This window comes from Leiobunum rupestre, chromosome 3, assembly GCF_980474605.1.
Source record: "Leiobunum rupestre chromosome 3, qqLeiRupe1.1.hap1, whole genome shotgun sequence".
NCBI lineage: Eukaryota > Metazoa > Arthropoda > Arachnida > Opiliones > Sclerosomatidae > Leiobunum > Leiobunum rupestre.
In genome coordinates this window covers 11,068,439-11,092,226 of record NC_143386.1, presented here as the reverse complement: position 1 = coordinate 11,092,226, position 23,788 = coordinate 11,068,439, and the positions used below count along the sequence as shown (strand labels likewise).

At 35.4% G+C, this 23,788-nt stretch overlaps 1 protein-coding gene and 1 long non-coding RNA gene across 2 annotated transcripts in view; one reads left to right on the top strand and one right to left on the bottom strand.

The window, feature by feature from the left end:
* LOC149949479 (glutathione S-transferase 1-like) overlaps positions 1–16,395 on the top strand; it is a 29,442-nt gene extending 13,047 nt beyond the window's left edge. The window contains exon 4 of the mRNA XM_090169237.1: positions 15,617–16,395. Coding sequence (XP_090025363.1) covers positions 15,617–15,718 — 102 coding nt within the window. The 3' untranslated portion in view covers positions 15,719–16,395. The remainder of the gene's footprint in view (positions 1–15,616) is intronic.
* Positions 1,418–7,409, bottom strand: LOC149949480 (uncharacterized). The gene is made up of 5 exons (XR_016479866.1): positions 7,360–7,409; positions 3,919–4,026; positions 3,773–3,817; positions 2,375–2,410; positions 1,418–1,548 (listed from the first exon to the last, which is right to left on the bottom strand). It is a non-coding gene; the product is annotated as an uncharacterized LOC149949480 (long non-coding RNA).
* Positions 16,396–23,788: the final 7,393 nt, after the last annotated feature.

Sequence of the window (23,788 nt, the reverse complement as noted above, 5' to 3'; positions counted from 1 at the left end):
ATATTTTATAGATCCACAATAGAGCGTTCTATAAAATTGGTGTGGTGTGCTTTCCCCCTTTTGAGTTCGGAGGAGGTGAAGGTTTGGCCGGTTTTTTATGTGAGAGAAAAATATTTATCTGGCAAACCCGTAAGAAATTGAGAGCAGTCGATTTTTAGGAGTAGCGTAGTTGCTAGCCTAGGCTTCACTAATTTCCGGCTTTCCGCGCCGTTTTTCTTATTTTAAATAGCAAAATACCAGTCCCAAATCCACGGGTTTAAAAAAAACTTAGATCATTCATGAAAATATTCTTAACCCCAAACATATTTCAACACCTAGAGCCCCTCCTACAACTCCTAAAAGGTACGTCTCTAAAATATTCATATAAAGACAGGACATAAGCCGAATTCTCTTAAACCAAAGAATAACAAACGTTGTTAGTCCTGCTGAACTAGCTCTATAGTCTGTATGAAAAGTTTGGCCAGTTTCGGGACGATTTTATAGAACGCTCTATTCTACGAGGGACTGATACGGAAGTGACAGCTAGCAGACAACGCGTATCCCCCCCCCCTCACAGCTCTTCCTTGAAAGTCGCTTTAATTAAAATAACTTCTACCAGAGTTATATGTAAGACTTTATTTAGTATCTAGTGGAGAACGAAAAAAGTACAATCGATAAGACTGATTTTTGGGTGGCACTGTCTATAGAATTTGCTTTATACAATATTATTTTGATGAGGCGAAAACTTAAATTTGATACGCCAATTGACCGAAATAAAATATTTTATTTTTAACGTAAATGGCGTTAAAGGGTAACGGTCAAGCTTTAACCAGTTAGATAGCCCTATAGCCCGTTAAAAACTAAAATTTAGGGCGAAAACCGCATAAAAAATATTAAGTGGTTAATTTTTAATAAAATAAAGAAATTTCGGGAAATTGAAAGGCGCGCTGCGACACCTGGTGAGAAATCGGTGAGACAGAAAAACAACATAAAAACGCGCGCTGCTGAAGACACGAAAGATTTGTTTGGAACGCGCGGAGCGTTCCAGTTATACGAGACCTAAGCCTAAATTGCGCGATTTTAAAAGTTAGGATAGTTCGCAAATCGCTCACTAAGGTGCTGCGATACACCTTAAGATGGCGGCGAAAATTCAAACCGAAATATTTGGCGTTATTTTGCGTTTCAACTATTCCAACTATTTTTTCAAGACAAAATAAGGTACGTGTAAGCATATTGAACGTCTTGTTGATCGTTTGATATGCAAATAAGGCGATATTTGGAAAAGCTTGGCCGTTCCCCTTTAAAAGAAATAGTTTCTACAGAAGGTACATGTTTCAAACAAATAGCATTAGCAGAATAGGGAGATGAGTTAGTTAATCTGTATAAAATAAAATGCTACTAAATATAGCCGTGAAGAAAATAAAATGTGTCTACAAATGGAGCCTAATGTTTTCTACAGAACGTGGTTCTACAAAGTCCGGTCAAAACATCAAAGCTTGATCCGAACAGATCTAGTTAACGCTGTAGGGTTTTCGAACATCCGCCTTAAAGTAGTTGTCGAATGCAATTCTAAAGAGAAATAAAATCAAATTATCCCTCGTAAAAAGTTAAGTCCACCTCAAAATAATCTAGAGACGTATTTTTTACACATTCCCTTTATCTGTTAACAGTTATCCGATTAATTCGAATTTCAAATCTTAAAACAAATCACATTTTTATATTTTATGTATAAAAATGTGAGTACTTCATTTTTAAATTATAGAATATAACATCATTAATAATCACTTGAGACTTTGGGTTGATTTTCGTAATAAACTAATAAAAAATTTACTAAAAATAAGCATATTTCAGTTTACAAAGCTGTTTGCAGCTTTAAATATTAAAACCTATTAATGATACGGCCAAATTATAAAAATATAAACGAATTACTCTCCTCTTTAACTACAAAATGAAAAAACGTGTTGTCTCTAAGCTGGCGTCAAAGTCATAATTCGAAATTTGCCTATACTGTATCTCGATACTAGCTGGATGCATCTCTCAAACTAATTTCGAACCAAATCTACGGAGTAGGGTCAACACCTTGGTGGAAAAACAGGTTAGCTCGAACACTTGTAGGGGAAGCTCTATTTTCTACAATCTACACTTTTACAAGTGCCCGTTAACTTTATCTAGGGTGACTTAGCACGCGCAGTTAGATTAAAAAGCTGACGAGGATGGTACTTTGACGCCATACCTCAGCGTAACCTCGGTGACCTATGACGTTAGCTTAAGCTTACATTTGTTGTGAAAAGTACTATTCAAATAGTTGTTTTTAAAGCCGATACATGGCGGTGCGGTTATTGAAACTCTCTTTTTGCCCTATTTTAAATTAGCTACTGAAAATTTTTAAACTTACCGCTGCTCCCATTCCAGCATCTCTCAAAACTTGGAACTGCATTAAGTGGATAAATAAAAATAAAGTCAATGTTATACGTATCTTCTACAGTTTACAAATTTTAAAAGGGACATCGGTGGTACGATCTCCACACGAAAACCAAGAAGAGCTTACATTTATGGTCGAGAGATGGTACTTTTTTCAATTGACAGCATGCATTCAAAAGACAATCTTTCTTTTCAAGTTAACGACAATAATCATGACAATAAAGGGAGTATAAAGTTCAATATTAAAGCAACTGTCGGCTCTATCATTGACACCTGTATTATGACAAGGCCCATGTAATTAAAGTTGGCCATGAATCTATCCAGTTCTTCTAAAAAAGTTACTTTAGTGGAGAGTGTGGTGCCATCTATTAATGGCCAAGGAAGCTAAAATCCAAAATAGCGAAACAATAACGTCGTCAGAGAATCATTGCATAGTATTATACTTAGACAACTTATACTCTACTTAGTAGACTTTACCCTTAATTATATATCCCGTATAAAATGTATACTGAAAAATTACTATCATTTAAGTTATCGTCAAATTTACAGACGAGCCAATCAACGCGAAGGGTACCTATAAGTACCCGCCTTTTCAATTCAATTCAATTAGATTTTTTATTATAATTTCGAAATACAAATCGCTGTTCGAGGGCCAAGTCAGCTGGCGACTTACAAAATGTAGCTTAACTATCTTGTTTTTATTTCGATGCTAGCGGCATCTGTTGAAAAAAGATCTACTTCACGTCGAGTCGACACTTTCTTTAATGCTAGTTCCCGAATCTAACATTTCTGTCACCAGGTTGAACATAACTTGAGTTAATTGGCGCTAGTTACATTTAAAACAAATTGCAGAAAGTGTCAGTAGATGATTTTTCCTTGTGGAATATACTCCTTTTAAATTAGGTTTTATGAGGAAATTATATAAGTTTACACTTGGAATGTCTAAAAAGACATTTTGACTGTGCTTTTTCACTGGTGCCTTAGTATTCTACACTTGGCTGGAAGAAAAGTTCATTTAAATCATTTGCTTTTTTAAAACCATCAAATTACGTACATTTTGGCGTAATTAGATAAGTTTCTCAAAGAAAATTAAAATTCTCACAGAACTTCAGCGTACGAACGAATCGAGATATATCGAATACATTTTCTTGTAATTGTTTTTACAAGTGAGCGTCTTCCACATGTGTAATGGATTTGAAGATACACGTGGCGTGTTAAATTCAACGTAGTTTAAGCCTTACTCGTTTCCTCGTATCAAATTCGCAGAACAGAGGAAGCCTTATTCATTGCAAGTGTAAACATATAATTTGCTGTTCTTAATAATTTTCCCACGCAATGTTTCTTTTAAACTAGTTTTTTCACTAAGACTTACATTATTTTCTATATACTGTCTGTTTTCTTGATAACAACCTATTTCCTATAAAACATCAATAAACAAAGTGGAATACATTAAATACTTAACATACGGCCAAAGATCTCTTTGCGATGTATTAAAGGGTCTTTATAAAAATCACTTACGCTGTACCGGTTCGTTTCGTCGTCATTACAATAGCGAGTAGCAAACTCCTCCAAGGAACTTGGCCGTCCCAAAAAACTCTCAAAACAGCCAAGAAAGATCGTGATCATCTGGGTATTCAGAATCATAACACGAATTTTTTTAACTCAAATCTTATAATTATACTAATTATAGGAAAGCGAACTTTTGTAAATTTAGATTAAAACACTCGGAACTGAATTGGTAAAGAACTCTAACAAAAACAATGCGTCCAATAGCTCTGCAGCAAAAAAAGTGGTAGCCTGATCCACTACCAGAAATATGTTCAATCGGATTTTCTTAACTTGAAGACACTTTTTCAATCTTATATTGCAAAACATTTTGCGAACATACAGTAGTTTCGATCAAAATTCATAGGAATTGACGGAAATTTATAAGTTGTGTAAAATTGGATTAATTTATAGATAAATTGCGATTTTTTGAAAAACAAAGTATTTATTTTGGTCAATTTTATCAAACTTGACCAAATTTGGGAAAAAATAGATCTAAATTAGCCCAATTTTATAGTTTTGTAAAAATTATATAAAAATAAACTAAATTCAACGAACTATGTTAATAACACTGAAAAAAATTATCAAAATCAATAGTTTCGATGCAAAACGATCAAAATTGATAGGAATTGATGGAAATGTATTTATATAGATAAATTGCTTTTTTTAATTATTTTACTAATTTGGAAAAGAATAGATCAAAATTTAGCAAAATTTGTAAATTAATATTATTATTATTTTTGATTATTTTAAGAAAAAGTGTTATACAAAATTGTTTTATTCGTTGTTATTAAACGTTTCTCGGTTTTTCTAATCATTTATTTTCTCATATTTTACCTTTTTAAGTACGTTATATTTACACAAACATATTTATATACAGTACTATAATACTATATAGGAAAGAAATTAGTTCGTCATTTCCGTTTTCTACCAACCAACATGATTTTTAGTAACAATTGTGAATTTCATTAAAAGTAACTTATTCGATGGTTTACTCAAGTATAATTGAAATATTTAAGCGTTTACCCAATTTTATTTGAAATAATTAATAATTTTCCCAATTTTACTTGAAGTAACTAATATTTATTGGTTTAACCCAAATTTGTTCGCTTTCATCCGTATTTAATTGTAGGCATGCAAAATTACCTATAAAAGCCCAAAATCGTCAAAATCGCTGTCATTTGGCGACTATTCTTTATTTTACCCAATTTGGGTCATTTTTTGAGAAACATCTTTATTTTACCCAATTTTAATATTTGTTTTATTTTTTCCTCCCAATTTAGGTCAATTTTAGCGTAATTTCTTTATTTCACCCAATTTAATGAATTTAACCCAATTTGATTTGATATAAATAATTGTTAATGAATTTCACCCAATTTCATTAAAAAATAACTTATTTTCAAAGGTTTACCCAATTTAATCCAAATATTTAATTTTTAAAAGGTTTCTACCCAATTTTATTTTATAGAAATAATTTTTAATGATTTTCATTTATTTTTTATTAATATTTATCAAGTAAATAATATTTTAGAACTTTTAGAACCAAAAGAACTACGGATATAGATTGGAAATTAATGCGGTTTTTGATCGAAACTACTGATTTTTTTAAATTTTTATACTTTTTGTTTTACAAAATTTTAAGATTTTGTAATTTTGATCCATTATTTTCCAAATAAGGAAATTTATTAAAAAAAAAGCAATTTATCTATATAAATAAATTTCCATCAATTCCTATCAATTTTGATCGTTTTAAATCGAAACTATTGATTTTGATATTTTTTTTCAGTGTTATTAACATTTTTCAATTTTGATAAAAAATATTTGAAACAATTTTGAGATAGTTGTTGAATTTAGTTTATTTTTATATAATTTTTTCAAAACTTTAAAATTGGGCTAATTTAGATCTATTATTTTCCAATTTTGGTCAAGTTTGATCAAATTGACCAAAATAAATACTTTGTTTTTCAAAAAATCGCAATTTATCTATACATTAATCCAATTTTACACAACTTATAAATTTCCGTCAATTCCTATGAATTTTGATCGAAACTACTGCTTTTGATCAATATTTTTTTCAATTTTATATATTTTTTTTCAATTTTGAAAAAAAATTATATTAATCAATTTTGAAATATTTTTTTTAATGTTTGTATTTTTTTATTTTTTTCTCACATTTTTTCCAATTTAAGCCATATCGGTTCATTTTAACCCATTTGGTTCAAATTGATCAAAATGTGAGCAATTTTGATTTTTTCGTCAATTTTTATCAATTTTTTAAAATGTTTCACAGGGGGGGGGGTCAAAATCCCATGTTATTTTCAATAGGAAAATTTCCATTTTATGTTGCCAAAAACATTTTTCGTTGCCATGGCAAAACCGTTGCCCATTGAATAAATTCCCTTTAGGCGTAACACCTCGGGTCGTCTCCTTGTGAGTCGTGTTGTAAGTCGGAAAATTTTCCAGAAAATGACCAAGGCCTTTTTTCCGGAAAATTTTCCGTATTTTTCCGCAAAAAAGAAAAAAAGGTTTCATTCCATGATAGTCTGTTTGCAAAATGAAATAAAGAAGCATTTTCGCTTCATTTTTTCGAATCTAATTTAAGCTGCGTTCAGACTATGTGAAAATATTACGTTAGCATCGGTGGTGTCGTTTCGGTTATGTTGGTCGCGTCGGTTTGTTCATTTCACTGTTCAGAAAGGAACCAACCTTGCACCGAGATTAACATAAAAAGTGATTGTTCATCCAATCAGAACTCAGTAATAACGGCATAAAAATTGAAATAATTTTTTATCCACCTCTGATTGGTTATAGTATTTCGATGGTTCTAAAGGTCGCCACTACCTAGAGTCAGCGCTGATGAGGCATAAGGCTAATTGTCTGCTATGAACTTTTTGAGGGCAACGAAATGAAAAAATTTAAACGACACGCGCGAAAATTTAAAGTCTCTGTTGAGAAGTCTGAACGGTGTAAGAAATCGAAAGAACCGACACGATCGACGCAAACGTAATATTTTCACATAGTCTGAACGCTGCTTTAAAGTAAAACGAAACCTCTAGACTAAACGGAATAACAACGTAACACTATTAATGTTTTGTAGTATGTTTACTGATATTACACATTTTACATCGATAAAAAGTTAAAAACATTAAAAACCCTTCAAAAGTAATTTATGTTTCAATTTTTTATTTTTCCGATTTGCGGAAAATTTTCCGCATTTTATTTTTCCGGAAAATTAACAACACTAGAACTGACTGAAAACTAATTTTTGGTTATCCTCAATTGCAAAAGGCAGTACAAAGAAGTCAGAACTATAAAGCCCAATAGTGACTGCGTGAAAACTATTAACGATGTTTATTTTAAGTAAATTTAAATTAAATAATTGTTAGGGCTATAAAAATATTTAATATGTATTACCTCTTCAGTAAAGTAGCGTCTTTGACATTCAGTAATGCTCTTTACTATATCCGGGTCATCGTTTATAGCCACTAAAGAAATATTTAGATTGAATTTACCGTTTAATAACTTTAATATTTCTTTTCAAATTTGAAGATCAATATCTTACGACATAAGGCTTTTAAGTCATTGCCTTGGCAATATAGAATTTGAGTACCGAAAAATATAACTACCGCGAAAACGTAAGTGATTTTCATTTCAAAGCTTGGTCGTTATTTCTCTAAAACTTGGGAAACAAAGACTTGGCCTTTCTTCCTATTATTAAGATTCACTAATATATAAAGTAGAATCCACGTTTCCGAGACACTTATCAACCAACAGAAAACCCATCTTTCTCTTTTTATTTCCTGCGCTTGAAATTCAAAGAATTGTATTGTTGCACCATACGATAATTTGATCTTCCTGTTTCCCAACAAATCATGGTATTTTTCCACATCCTTCACAAAAGGAAACAAATTCTTGAAAATTAAAATAAATATTATTACTTGGAAGACTATCTTACAGGTATAACCATTGCATATAGTTTTTAGTGACATAATTTGAAGTCAAATCTGTGACGACTACAAATAATCGACTACTAACATCGAAATCAATTTATTTTGGATATTATAAAATTACACCAAAAGCTAATCAATGTATATCAACAGGTCTATGGTTAAATTTTCAAACTAAACAGTCGATATTACTTATTCGTCATGAAAAAAACCAATCGCTTCACGAATCATACGCGCAGAGGTGGTCAAAAATTTACAATTTGTTAGTTTTCTTTTTCCATAATTGCAACGAACCGTTTTGCTATCCACTCCAATGTATACAAAGAATTCAAAATTGCCTCTCACATTTGAAAGAAATCTTAAGCATAACAAAAACAAAAATGTTTCTAGGTCGTAACCGTCGTAATGAAGCTCGAATTTTTAAATTTGAACTATGGCCTGAGATATTTGAGGTCAAAGTTCACGCCTTGTAACTCCGCGGAAGGTACGCGGGCCTGGATCAATCGATTTGAATGAATATTTAAACATAACGATAAAAGTTCAATTGCTAGAACTTTAGATTAATTAAACACAGAGATATCGTGCAGAAGCAAAAACCGAGTACCTAACCACTTCAGTATATCAATTACGCAAATATTATCTTGAACACTCTTTTTTGTATCATTAAACTATAACATTTACGACAGTTAACACCACGCATTAAATATGTAACTTCAACAATCAAATGAACTATGACAGTATTGAAAAAAACTCAAATCTGGTGTAATGTACAAATCTTATTGAATGACCTCGAAAAACATATTGTACGTAATACAACTTAAGCTGAGCCCAAATTTCAGCTGATTAGCTATGTTTATTAATTTAAGCTAAGTCTGTCGTATTTAATTAGATACATCGCGAAGAAGCTCACCTATAGAGTGCTACAATGCGAGACTGGCAGCCATTATGAGCAAACGACACTTAAGGTACATTGATATAAGACCATAATTAGGCTTACATAATTAAAATAGAAATACAACTAGAACAAATGCATAGAATAATGAAACCAGTAAAATGATTTTGTTACTGAAATATTATTATTTATTATTGGGGTAACTGGATTACCTGAAAAAATAATTAGTCAAATGAGATATTTCAATCGTTCTCATTTTTACCTCTCTGTCTGTCTGTGGGTCTGTCGTTCTACCGCAAAACAGCGGATACATGTTTCGTTTTACTTTAATTACTTTAATACCTTGTTCAGGAATGAGGCGGTGTTTTATTTTAAATTTTAATAACAAAATATCCAAATTCTATTAATTGATTTCTTTCATTTTTTTTATTTGATGTTAGCCGCTATAGTTTGCGTTCCCTCACAAAGCATTTAATTTAATTGACGTTGTAGCTTTTTTTTAAGAAACCAACGGCTACCTTGTCTTTAACTACATTAATTTTGAGTCAGTCACCGCAAAATAATTCATTTAAATGAATTAATAAGGGTTCAGGTACATTAAAATGAAACGCGTGCAAGCTGGTCCTACAAAGTCGTCTGCTCATCTCTCTGCACTGTTCAGTAGGGTGGTCCTTATTTGGTTTATTTGTTAATGGTTGGAGTATTTCCCTCTTAATTTCTTGAAATGTATGAAAACACAGTTAAGAAATTTGCGATAAATTGAGCAAAATTTAGAGGTAGGTAGCTCAATAACCTTGAAATTTCCAAATACCTTAGCATTAGATTAAACGGTGATTTGATAATTTGTATCCATATTTTTTTAGTTTGTTACGGATTATGCTTACTCCATCTAAAATTCAACCACTCTGTGTTTTTTAATATACCTTTAATTATACAGGGTGTTTCAAAATGTTATGCAAAGATTTTACGGAGTTGCAGGGGGTGACTCCCGGGTTAGTTGAGAAGTGTGCCTGCTTTTTCCCCAAATTTTACTACGATGAGTTAAAAGAGCACCAGAGCTTCAAATTGTGACCTACTAGCCCCTGGAAGGAGAATGCAACAAGCGCAAGGGAAATGCGAACATTAAGGTTCGGGTTCGTGTGATAGGTAAAAAAGGACTTAGTAAACAAATCGAGGTAACCAGCGTAAAAAAGTAAACTTAAACAGTATTTAAAGTCCCTGCTGCTTGGTTTTGCGCTTTTTTCAGCTTACTTCCAGAGGCTAGTAGGCCACACTTTGAAGCTCTCTGGTGCTCTTTTAACTCATCGTTGGAAAATGGGGAAAAACAGGCATACTTCTCAACTCACCCTCTACAACTCCTTAAAATTTTTTCTTAATCTTTTCAAAAACCCTGTTTAATTTCCAACTGCCTTATGTTCTATTACTGACAGTGGCAAGTTATTCCCATACGTAAACAAAGTAGTTTGGAAATTGTCTTTATTTAGTAATCGAGCAAACGTTAATTTTTATTAGTTACGGGTTATGGCTACTTTATCTAAAACTGAAATATTCCCAGTAGTGTAATATAAAACAATTTTATTTAGTTACAAACTACTCTGTTTACGCATGGTAATGGATCCAATAGATTTGCCATTTTCAGTAATAGTACACAAAGCAGTTGGAATCCAGACAATCTAAACACATATTCAACAGCAGAGAGGTTGATTTTGAGATAGAGTAGCCGTAATCCGTAACCCACTCGAAAAATATGGATAAAAATGAGAATTAACCGTTTTTCATAATGATAAGATAAAGAGAATTTTCAAGCTCATTGAGCTACCTCTACATTTTGTTCAATTTGCTCCAAAATTTCTTATGAATTATGTTTTAAAACATTGGAACAAGTTTTGGGGTTAGGAGTGCAACATTTAAGAAATAAACGAAATCAGGACCACCCTACTGAACAGTGACGTCAATTGTGGCTTCTATATACGTGGAAGTTTTAAAAGGAATTTTGAACGCAATTAGTTAAGTCCTAAATAGAATACGCTAGGTTATAGTAATATGACATGTACGTAGTCGTGAAACAAATAAAAAACAACGGGAAAATAATGCGCGAATATCTGTCCAAAGCGTTGTCTTTTTTTCCCGTCGAAGGCGGCAATTTGCTGTTGCGCGGGCGGCCGGTCCAAGGAGGGCCCACGTAGAAAGGATCTTCGTCGCCGCCAAACTTGGCGATTTCGACCGAATTCCATTTCCATTTCTTGAAGGACTTGATTTTCTGCAAGTCCCGTTTTGAGCTTCCACATTCCTGAAAATCAATAGAAAACTAGCGTCTTTAAAGAGAATATAATAGTGTTGTAAGTCGGAAAATTATCCGGTAAATTTTTCATATTTTTCCGAAAAAAAATAAAAAAAGTTTGAATTCCATGATTAGTCTAATATATAGTTTGCAAATTTAAATAAAGCAGCATTTTGACCTAATTTTTCGAATCTAAAAGTGAAACTAAACCTCTAGACCAGTTTAAACGGAATAACAACGATATTAGACATCGATAAAAAGTTTAAAACATTAAAAACCCTTAAAAAGTAATTTAAGTTTCAATTTTTTATTTTCCCGGAAAATTTTCTGGAAATTTAAATGTGCAAACAATATATTAGACTAATCATGGAATGAAAACTTGTTTTTTTTTCCGGAAAAAAAAGGCCTCGGCAAATTTTCCGACTTACAACAATGTTATTTACTAAACGTCTTTTTCACTTCGAAGTACTAAAATAACTAGCGCGTCACAAAACCGCAACGGGTATTTTTGACAAAGACCTGAGCGGGGCGAGCTAGCGACAATATAAATAATAAAAATATTGAACACACATTTAAAGAAATTAAGGTAATAGTAGTTTCAGCCTCTCCAGTTCTTTTTTTTTGGAAGCTAGTTCGGTCTTACTATTGACTTTGAAAAGTCGTTCTAAATTTGGAGGGCGAAAGGTAATTGCACAATTTATTTTAATATTTCCATTATAAAATTTCCGTTTGCCATTATAAAATTTCCATCACAAAATTACGTTTGTAATTATATTACGTCTGCCTTCCGTTTCTAATATATTCTTAGACGTTCACTTTGCAATTCTGGTGCGCGACCTCTTACAACCACCAAATCAACCCGCTTCCCTACTCCGTCGACGGCTTGCAAAACACCCGTCAAAAAGGCAGCTGTTGATTTCAATACTTCTCCGGCCCACAAAACGCCCGTTAAAAAGGCAGCCGCCCCTCCAGCAAAGTAACTATTTTTCCCGTTAATTAATTTCTAAAATATATTTTTTTAATTAAATAACGTTATTCTAAAAGGAGAAACCTTACGGACGATCTGGAGTTTAACGTCGACAGTGACGACGAATTCGACAAATTGGCCAGTTGGATACCGTTCACTTGACACCGCCTCTAGCGCCCCCTACCACCCCCCTCCACTTCTCTACAAAACGTTTCCGTACAACTCGCTCCTATCCCCGTCTAGCGCCTCCCTACCCTCTCGTTCTCTCTCTCTCTCCACGGACTGTAAATTTTAGAGGACCGGTATTCCCGAGGTATTTTACGCCCCGTTCACCGATCAGGCTGACGGGAGTCGCTCAAGGTCATAAAAAAAACTAAAGCGCGTGTCTTTCAGTTGGCCAGATTTCCAGATAACATGCGGGGGGGGGTCTATCTCTATGCGTGGTACAAATGACCTTGACGGACTCTCTCTCTCTAGTTCGAAGTGATTGATGCTCGGGGAAACCAAAATTCTACAGGAGAAGGCTACGCTTTACTCGTCCTCTAAAATTTACAGTCCATGCTCTCTCATACCATTCCTCTTTCTCTTGCACTCCCCTCCTTTGAAACTTACTAACAGACGGCCGGCCTTGGAAACTTACTAACGGACGGACAAAACTTTCCCATAGAACTCGCTGCTAAGATAGCTACGCTCGCTTCGCTCAATAAATTACTGTAGTTAAAATTTTCTGTTTTAAGGTTAGTTTATTGTTAATTTGTTTGGTAAATGTTTAATGTTTGTAATGTTGATAGTTGTAAATCTAGATATTAGGAGGTCTTTTTATAAAGCTAGGAGCAACAAACACAGAGAACTAGCCTTTAACCATGGACAGTAAATTAAGAGGACAGGTTTTCGATACCCTTCCACAGTGCATTTTATTTCTCCCCGCGTATCAATCAGCTCGAGAGACTCAGAGGGAGTCTTGCAAGGTCGTTTGTACCATGTGATCTTAAAATTTCAAAATGGCAATCTAATGCGGTTGATATTGTTACGTAAATTTTTGCGCTTTATATTTTAGTAATTTTTAATTTTGGTTTTTTAATTCAATAAAACCTATCAACTGATATTTAGTATATCATATTTAATCTATAAAAACGTGAAAAAATATCTTTTGGCATAAAATGTACTTCGTGTTTATCTTTTTTCTTTTTTGAACAGTATCGTCCACTCTCAGCGATACTTGTTTTTTTTTTTTTTTCAAATAACCTTGGCCGACTCCCTTACAAGGAGACATCCCGAAGTGTAACCCACCGATTTTGTTCAAACTCGGGGTTTTGGTAGACGTTCATGTAACTTGAAAAATCCTAAAGGGAATTTATTCAATGGGCAACCGTTTTGCCATGGCAACGAAAAATGTTTTTGACAATACAAAATATTAAATTTTCCCATTGAAAATAACATGGGATTTTGACCTCAAATTGATCAAAAGTTGATCAATTTTGATGTTTTTATTGTCAATTTTTATTTCTTTTTTCTTTTTTTGGCATTTTCGAAATTTTGAAATTTGTTGAAATTTTTCACGGGGGGGGGGGGGGGCTAGGAATCGGTCAGAATCCCATGTTATTTTCAATGGGAAAATTTCGATTTGATGTTGACAAAAACATTTTTCGTTGCCATGGCAAAACGGTTGCCCATTGAATAAATTCCCTTTAGGATTTTTCATTATACATGAAGGTCTACCAATCCCCGAGTTTGAACAAAATCGGTGGGTTACACTTCCGGATGTCTCCTTGTTAGTGTGATTGGTTTACGGGGGCTAAAAACCAGGCTTTTTACCGATCGTCTAAAATCTACTATCCATGCTTTAACGCAGTGTTGTGTGCCAATTTCATTGGACGAACTTTTACGCTGAACGTTTTATGGGTGGGGGGGAGACAACTTCCCCCTTCCAGGTCCGGACTGGGACCTTAAACCGGCCCGGGCATTTTAGAAACGTCGGCCCCTACTTCCCACAAAAACACTACATTGTCATGCTGGCTAGACGGCTTCACGGCCCTTTGACCACACCGGCCCATCGGGCATGCATTTGCCCGATCTGCCCTATGGCCAGTCCGGGCCTGCCCCCTTCCGACGGCAGCAGGCGCTAAAGCGTCTAACCAATGAAAATTGTACGCAAGAAAATCCACGACTTTTATCGGGTTGCGTTCTCCTTGTGTGGGGTGCTGTGTTTGTTGCTCCAATAAAGTAACTTAGCAACTTGTTATTCTTGTAATAAGTTAATAAGAACCACGTGGCTACGGACTGCATTGCAAAGAGTTATATTTGCGTATTTTATCACTCTTTCTTGTTTTAATGTTTCTTTTACGTAACTGTCTCTTACTTTTACAAGTCTAGGAGCCCGTGATAGAGTCGCGAGGAATTTCGGATTTTCTAGTACCCGTAAAAATCGCGCGTGCTACGATTATACTAATAAATAGAGTTGTTAATTTTCCGTAAAAAAATTAAACCTATATTACTTTTTAAGGGTTTTTATTCTAAATTAGTCTAGTGTTTTGATTAAAAAAATGTGGCGAAAATGCCGATAAATTTAAATTTATTTATTAATAATGGAATTAAAACCTTTTTTCTTTTTTTTTCGGAAAAATATGGAAAATTTTATTGAAAAAAAAGGCCGTGATAATTTTCCGGAACATTTTCCGACTTACAACTCTACTAATAAAGCTCTGTCTTGTGACGTAAGATAAACATTTTATACTTAATTTTTGTTCAATTTATTTTATAGAAACATCTATTCTACGTGGTGTAAAATATTTACGTGCCTAAATAATCAAAATTATTAGCTCTATACTCCCTGAAATATGTAGCTCTACGAATCGTAGGAAAGGTCTATGTCAGCTGGTGCAAACGATTGTGTATTTTCGAAGTTTTGACGTAATTGAACCTTTACGAAAACTTTCAGCTAGAGGTGCACTTCTGACTAATTAAGGTACACATTGTAAAATCATTAAAGACTAGTGTACTAGTGGATCACCTTGTAGCAACAGGTACCGGGTTCCATCCCAGCACTGGGTGAAAATTCGGAACCAATTCTACGTTGAGTTTGCAAGTACTTCTCCCCACTGATTAAAGAGGGTTTCCTAAAAGCTCTTCCCCTTCCCCTTTCCATAAACACCCGTTCTGGTTAACGGTAATTGTGAGCTGTTGGCTCCCATGGCATGCACCCTCCTACGCATTATAGCCCGGCTATCTTAATTAATAGGCATTAAAAGTCGCTAGCTGACTTGGGCGCAGACTGGGAAATAACGGGAGTCCTGGGGCCAATGGCTCTTAAAAAAATCAGGGGCCCTTAAAATAAATCATTCGAAAGGGGGTTGCGGGCCACCGGGGTACCCAAATTTAATAAAAATGTCTATAAAACAATTTCCATTACGCCGTCTCAGAAACGTTGTTTTCCTACCCCAACCAATTTTTATTCTCGTATTTTCCCTCCCTCCATAAAAATAAACCTAAAATATAAATATCACTATTTCCAAATCTGATTGGGCGTAGGGCGGTGCCTTGGGTATTAGCCTAGCTGATTATTAAAGTTGGAAAATGATTTTCAGAAAAAGCTCGACTACAGAGTTCCCTCTCTCTCATTCGAGCTCGAGTGGTACCAATTACCTTCAATCTGTCCTTCCTTCTCACCAAGGCCTGCGCTAATGTAAATTCGACGAGAGAAAGGAATACCATCATCAGTGATGCAAGTAGCCAAACGTCCATGGCCGTCATGTAGTCCAAGGTCGGAAGGGAACCCCGAATGTGGACGATTTCCGTGGACAGAGTCAGGAGAGCGGTTACTCCCAAGGTGACCCTTCCAGGCACGGCACCAACGTCTAGCCAAAAAGACACCATCGAGAGGCAAACAATCAAGAAACTAGGAATGTAGTCGTTCACCACTGAGGCAATCAGGGATCGTTCAAATTTAAAGATGGCTCGAAGAACTTGATAAGTATCGTTATCTAAAAGAAAAATCAGTAGTATTATGAAGTATAATAGGCAGAGATCGATCGAGCAATTCGCTGGGAAGTATTAATTTATAGAGCCTCGACGTGAAAGCTAGTCCTTATATGGTCTTTTCCGCTTGGGCTTGAAATAAGGGCAGGTGTTTAAAGGGGTAGTAGTAAAATTTCCTGCTACCCCTTTAAAACCGGTTTTCTATCTGGGTTCTTATGTTCGCTGAAAGCTTACATTTAGGCGGTTTTAGGCCAAACTTTAACGCTCTCTAGCGCTTTTCCTATTCGTCGCAGAGGATCGCGACAAAGACTGTCAAACATCTTTACTCAACCCCTATAACACCTCAAATTTATTGCACTGACTTCTGAAACACCCTGTATAGTACGCATTTTTAGATAATTCAGCTCACGTGTACGATAATGTACGATAACTTTTTTAATTGGCTGAAAACCAGTTAAAACTGCGATTTTTAAACATAGGTTTTCAATCAGACGAACTTTAAGTATAATTAAAAAAATTGATTTCACAAGTTTAACGTTACTATTTCAAACATAATTTAAATCTACCACCAGTTTTCAGGTATACGAAACTTTTTTCTGAGATCGTTAATTTTTTCGCTGTGGTACGATAGTTTGAGTTTCAGGAACTGGCAACGCTGCATTTCGGCCCGCAGGAAAGGTTAAGCTTCGATCATTACACACTGGAAGCGCATCAGTCTTGAATGTAGTAGAAAATTGAGCCCAAGCCTATATCTCCCAACACCTCGTTCTGAATTGTCGCACCCCCAATATGTAATGGTGGAAGCTTGACCTGCCCTACTAGAGTTATACTCCCTTTACCTTTTTCCCGAGACTAAGACTCACTCACTTTTCATTTGTTTTTCAATAAGAGAAGTGTTTAGGAAACCAATTTTGAAGTTCAGAGGCTTAACGTCGTTGTCAAACATGACAGGACCCGGCCTAGTGTTCAACCACTGCAACGCCACTCCACTCTTATAGTTGGCTACTGAAATACACGAAAAAATTAGTGGAAGCAACCAGTGTCCTGACCACCAGTAACGGGGGAAGTTCACTCTTCGACGTAAGACGTTCCACTGAGAGAGCAACATTTTTAACAAAATAACTTTTTTTGTATAATAGTCAGCTATACTAATACCCAAGGCACCACCTTAGGCCCAAGTCATCAAGCGACTTTTAAGGCCTTTAAACAGGTGGCTGGGTCACAATGCGTAGGAGGGTGGTGGCCAGCCCTTCATACCACGTGAACCTACAGCTCCCTACATTAACTATTACCGTTAACCACAACAAGATTTTATGAAAGGGGACACTGAAGAGCTCAGAGGAAAACCCGTTAAACCAGTGGGGAGAGAACTTGCAAACTCAACGCAGAAGGAGTTTTTCCGAGATTTCACCCAGTGCCACAAGCTGGGATCGAACCCGGTTCCTCTTGCTGCGAGGTGAAATTCTAACCAAACCGCCACCCCACTACTTACCCGCTACTAGCTACGATACTAGGTGTACGTTACTTAATTAATTAACCACAGTTGTTGGTCTTGTATTATCAATCTAACTCTTTTTGAAGAATCAAGATTATGTATTTATTTATACTTAAGGAAAATGATTCTGTTGAAACGCTTTTCCTGAGTTGTTCCAAATCCCCCCCCCCAATTACCGAAAAGTTAGCTCCTTCCCTCAAAAAAATCAATTCATATCATTCTTCAAAATGGTCGTGGTCCGAATGACCTTGAAGCAAATGATCGTATCACTATAAATTCAGCAATGTCAGCTAGGATCAACAAGCACAGCACCCCGCACAAGGAGAACGCAACCCGTCAAAAGTCGTGCATTTTCTTTTGTACAATTTTCATTGGTTAGACGCTTTAGCGCCTGCTGCCGTCGGAAGGGGAAATTCGGAAATTGTCTTCCCCCTTTCCGTAAAACCTGCAGCGTAAAGGTTCGTCCAATGAAATGTGTACACAATACTGCCTTAGTGTGTTTAATGGCTAGCTGCGTTCTCCTAGTGTTTGTTGCTCCTAGATGTCAGGTTTCGTTTTCAGAGGCTCCTCAGAACATGGGACCAAAATTGTTCCATTAGGTTCTAGGGCCCTGATTTCGCTTTCAATACTTTCCCCCGAGCTCCAAACCAAAGTTCGAAAGTAAAGTGAAGAATTTTTGGTTTATTTAATTATAAAACCAGCCATTCTTAATTTCAATATCCCGGACACCCTAATGCATTAACTCACGTAAGGATATATCCAAGAAACAAAGCTGGGTGTCCATCGGAAAGAGATGAAAATCCATTCCACACGATGCCACAATTTTGTACCTTAAATGTAAAATTAGAAGTTCGCTAATCATGTACAGAATAGACCTTTCCGTAAAATGTTCGTTTCGCTAAGAGGGGGAAGGAAAACTGTTTTTGTAAGGATGATTTTGATCAACGTTATACAGGGTGTTTTTTTTGCTCGAAAAAGTGTTTATTATCAAGAACTATGTTTTCTAGAAAGTTGAAATTTGTACTGTGCATTATATGTGCCGGGGGACACTTTCTACCAAAATTGCTCGACTCTTGAAGCTCGGTATGTCTACTGCTACCGAGTGTAGGTATCTAAAAAACACGGCGGATTAAAATTAATCCAAGTTATTTTGTTAAATTTGATATATCAAATCACTAATTTTAAATATTTTAAAAGGCGTTATAATTAAAAATGAAGCAAACTTTTATAATGAAGAGTCGAGATACTTCATGGCTAAAATTTATTATTATTTAATTACATAGGCTAGCTTTCGCACCGTGGTCCCTTTTCAAGCCGAGAGTAACAAATGACTAAAATTTAACATAAATTACAACTTCAGATCTTATTTATGTGAAATTTTAGTCATTTGTAACTCTCGGCTTGAAAAGGGACCACGGCGCGAAAGCTAGCCTATGTAAATAAATAATAATAAATTTTAGCCATGAAGTATCTCGACTCTTCATTATAAAAGTTTGCTTCATTTTTGATAAATCAAATGTTTGAAGTATAAAGGTATTTCGTTTACTTAACTAGGAGATGATTTAGATATTTAAAATAACAAAATTTTTAGTACGGTTTCGATGATGTTGAACAGTTTATAGCCTTGTGAACTAAGGCTTAACATTTCATTGACAGTCACAGTAGTGTATCAGGTAAAGATTGTTGTATATCATAAAAAAAAGCTAATAAATTTCTAAGTATTAACAATACTTTCACAGAGTTGATATGAGTATTGCAATAATAATTCATTTAATTAGTATCGAAAATAAATTAAAATCAGTTTGAACTCCGATGTCACTAAGCCTAACCCGAGCTCCGTGTATGTTTGAGGAAATCTTACCGGAAAATGCAAAAAGTACAGTCAACTTATTGTTTAGTTTTAACGAAATTGGTGGTGTGTGACGTGGAAAAAACAGTGAAAGCACATATAAATATTTTATGTAAAGGCCTATTCCTAATCTGGGAACGTTTCTGTAGTTCTCTTTAACAACGGTTTTTCGGGCTTTTCGTTACGAGCAGCAAACAGAAATTATTTACCAGCCTTATGGAAATCTTTAAATGTTTTTCAAAACCTTCCTTCGGTGAAAAATATGTATTTACAATCGTAAATCGTTAATTCCAACATTCCTATTTTCGATTAAAATAAATGGAATAAAAAGCTAATACCTCCTACGATCAACTGGTTTTTTCATGACCTCAGATTTCAGTGAAAATAGGCGGATTTAACCAAACCAAGTTTATTCTAACCTTTTAGAGTCTGCTCTTTCACTTTCTCATTGAAACTTTTTGTCTGCAACCTACCAAAACCATGAGCAATGCCAAATATATACGTGAAAATTAAAATTTAAAACGACTACTAGTCATCGAATACCCCTGCATTTCGTACATCTAGAAAACACTTGTATCGATCAATTTTAAAAACTGTATATATTTGCCGTAGAAAGTAAGACCTGACTGCCGTCGCTAAGTAACGACGCTGAGTTAAAAATTAAGGATACTCACTCGGAAAATAGACTTAAGATAAAATGAATTTAATAAACCCAGATTAGTTAGGTTAGAAAATGAAAATCAAAACATCTTCAATAATGTTTTGTTTAAGTAATTACTGTGGCCTCATCTACAAGTGTTTTTCGAAACGCGAAAAAATAATTTTCATACCGAAATTACATAACAAGAACGTATTTATTTATAGTTAGGGAGAATGAATTCGTTAAGACGATTTGAGAGTTTCTGCTATCCCCCTCGTGGGCTGCTAGCGTCTAGGAGCAACAAACAAACCATCCCCACACAAGGAGAACGCAGCTAACCTTAAAACACGCTAACGCAGTGTAGTGTACAAATTTCATTGGACGAGCCTTTACGCTGAACGTTTTAGGGCAGCGGTTCCCAAAAGGTGTTCCGCGGAAACCCAGGGTTCCGCGGAAGGGTCACAGGGGTTCCGAGAATTCGCAGCGCGGCCATCTTTGTTTGTGTCAAGAGTCTTTTAAGATAAGTAAAAAAAATGAGTTGGGGTTCCGCCAGAATTAGGTGGATAGTTTAGGGTTCCATAGTAAAAAAAAAATTGGGAACCGCTGTTTTAGGGAAAGAGGGAAGACAATTTCCGAATTTTCCCCTTCCGATGGCAGCAGGAGCTACAGCGTCTAACCAATGAAAAATGTAGACAACAAAATGCACTTTTAACGGGTGCGTTCTCCTTGCTGTGTATGTTACTCCTAGTAGCTAGTATGCTCTTCTCCTATGACTACACGGCTTCACTAATTCCTGCTGGTAATAAAGCCTTCAAAAAAACGTCGATAATGTATCCTTCATCTTTTTGTCCCAAAACTCTTGTACAAATAAAACTCTTTCGTTGTGAATTTCTTTGGGGCTCCATACTACAAAATCACAGAAATGGTTACCCGTAATTTTCATTTGTCCTTGCATTTAATAATAATAATTGTGGATTCGTTTTAATTTTAATGCGCAAATATTTTTGTCAAAAATACAACAGCGCCATCTTCTATTAGTTTTTTAAAAGTTTTAATTTTGGCGCGTTCCGCACAATTCCATCTCATTCCCGTTTTCCATTTTGCAGATTCGACCACAGTTAGAAGTGGTAATTCTCGAGCGTCGTTCTACAAACCAAATTTCATTGTTAGCCTAATTCCTTGTGATATTTTCCATTTTATTTATTTTATCTGAGTCGACAGAAATACTTTCAATTAAATCCAATTTGGCTTTCGCATAGGACTTTTCGTTCAAATCGGGTTGCTTGGCGCTCGGGCCATAGTCCACTGATTCCTTTAGTGTTGAAGTTATTTAGTTTGGTTTTGTTTTCTTTGCTTCTTCACCTCTGGGACTGATAGCAGTCTACGAGCCCTCTCTCCGCTCCTAGCAATCCTCGAGGCATACCGCTTCATCAAAACCATCGAAGGACTCCTTTTCAACACTTTCCTCCATGTTGATTCTTGCCATTTTGCTCCATACTGGTTGCTAAGGCTGGCACCCTGAGCTCTTCGGTTTCCCTTTCCATAAAATCTTGTTGAGGTTAAAGGTAATAGTTAGTGTAGAGAGCTGTTGGCTCACGTGGCATCACCCTCCTACGCATTGTAACGCGGCCACCTGAATTAATGGCTTTAAAAGTCACTTGATGACTTAGGCTTAAGGTGGTGTCTTGAGTATTAGCCTAGCTGATTATTATAAAACATCACAATAACTGCTCAAAATGCCCACCTTGCGCTGCTATACAAAAATGACAACGCCGTACAAATGATTGACGAATCTTTTCGAAGATTTTAGGCTTGTCTCACATCCATCAATAATGCGTTGACGAAGCTCATTAATGTCACGGACATCTGTTTTATAAACAAGGTGCTTCAGATATCCCCAAAGAAAAAAATCGCAAGGGTTTAAATCGGGAGATTGAGGCAGCCACGAAGTAGTTCCTCCTCATCCTATCCACCTTAAATTAAATGTTGCATTAAGGTGATATCGCGGCTGAAATGTGGTGGCGCTCCATCGTGCAAGAACCACATTCGCACTCTAGTTGCCAACGGGACGTCTTCCAATAGCTCTGGTAACGATTCCTGAAGAAATCGTAGGTATGACTCTCCATTTAACCTAGGTGGAAGAAAATATGGTCCAACTAGATAGTCTCCGACAATGCCACACCAAACGTTGAGGCTAAAGCGCTCTTGGTGAGTTGCGACTATAGTTCCATGGGGGTTATTTTGGCTCCATTGATGATTATTGTGCAAATTGACTATGCCGTTCTGGGAAAAATTGGCCTCATCGGCTGTTAGGATAATATATGCTAACCGTGGGTCATTCAGTACTCTGTCCCCAAACCACTGACAGAAATTGGTACGTCTAGGATAGTCAGCGTCGTTCAAGTCTTGGACTTTTTAAAGATGGAAAGGGTGAAAACGATGACCACGTAGAATTCTCCAGACCATAACATGATTGACACCTAACTGTCTCTCAACTTGGCGGGTACTTGTTCCCGGATCATCATCGAAAATTGTAAGTACCTAACATTTTAACAAAAAAAATTTTAAAAATCATTACTGAATAGTATTTATAAACCGAGGTAGTTACCTAGCTGTTCTTCCACGTCAAGTGGAATGTTCTGCACTCTCTCCGAGACGGTTGAAGATGCCCGCTCTCTCGTAGGCGCCAGTCTACAGCTTCAAAAGTTCGCCTATTCGGTACCCTTCTTAGTGGGTAGTGTTCTTGATACAACCTCTGGCCCACATCTCCTCTTCCTTCGGCTCGTCCGTACATCAAGTGAATATCCGCGTATTCAGCGTTAGAAAAATGTGCCATCAATATCGCAATTGTCGTTACAAAGTAAATAAGTTTCCCCAATAACCAGATATTTTATACTGATTTATTTGAAAAAAAAGTTCAAAATACAAAGTTAACATTTTTATGATTGGCATGTAACCTGGAGAGAGATACAAATAATATTTCGACTGGTTTTACCAAATAGAAGAACGATTGGATATTTTACCTTCTAACCCAATAAGCGTTCTATGACGTACCATATTAACTACAGAACGAATTATAAAACTTAAAAGCATTCTTTTAGAAATATTATGACATTTGTTTCTTTAATTTTGATAATTAAAATCGTTCTTAACGACAAAATGTTTTTATTTTATTTGGAACCGTGTCAATAAAATTAAAATGGCTTTGTCTTCAAACTTATTTTACTTCTAAAATTAGATTAATGAACTTTTGGCTGTTGTTAATTGTTATTAAAGTTTATCGCCTCACGCATAAAAACAATTAATAGTTTAATGAAAACAATTTGGTTCAAGGAGGAATATAGTTTGCCAGATTTAAGGCTGTGTCCGGTTTTTGGGGTAGTGTTTTGGGAGCCCATATCTCTGAAACGAAGCACTTTAGGACCCATGTTTATTAGACATTTTTTACTCATAGAGGCCCATGGAATGCATATAGAAAGTTTCGGTACTCTTATCCGTAACACCCTGTATATTTGTTAGTTAGAAAATACTAATTTTAAAGAGTGGAAAAAGAAGATTATAACGATGTGTGGCATTATTTGAAAAATATTTTCAAAACCCAATTTAAATGCCATTTAAAAAGGTTGAATTTTGCCAACAATATGGTCAAGACCCCTTACGGTGAACCTTAAAAGTCGATCAAATCAGCCTGGTATCACATTGGTTCCCTAAAACTGACGTTATAGGGTTTGGAAATGTATCAAGATGGTGGTCTAAATGGGGGGTACATAGTTCAAACCCCACACAGCATAACCACT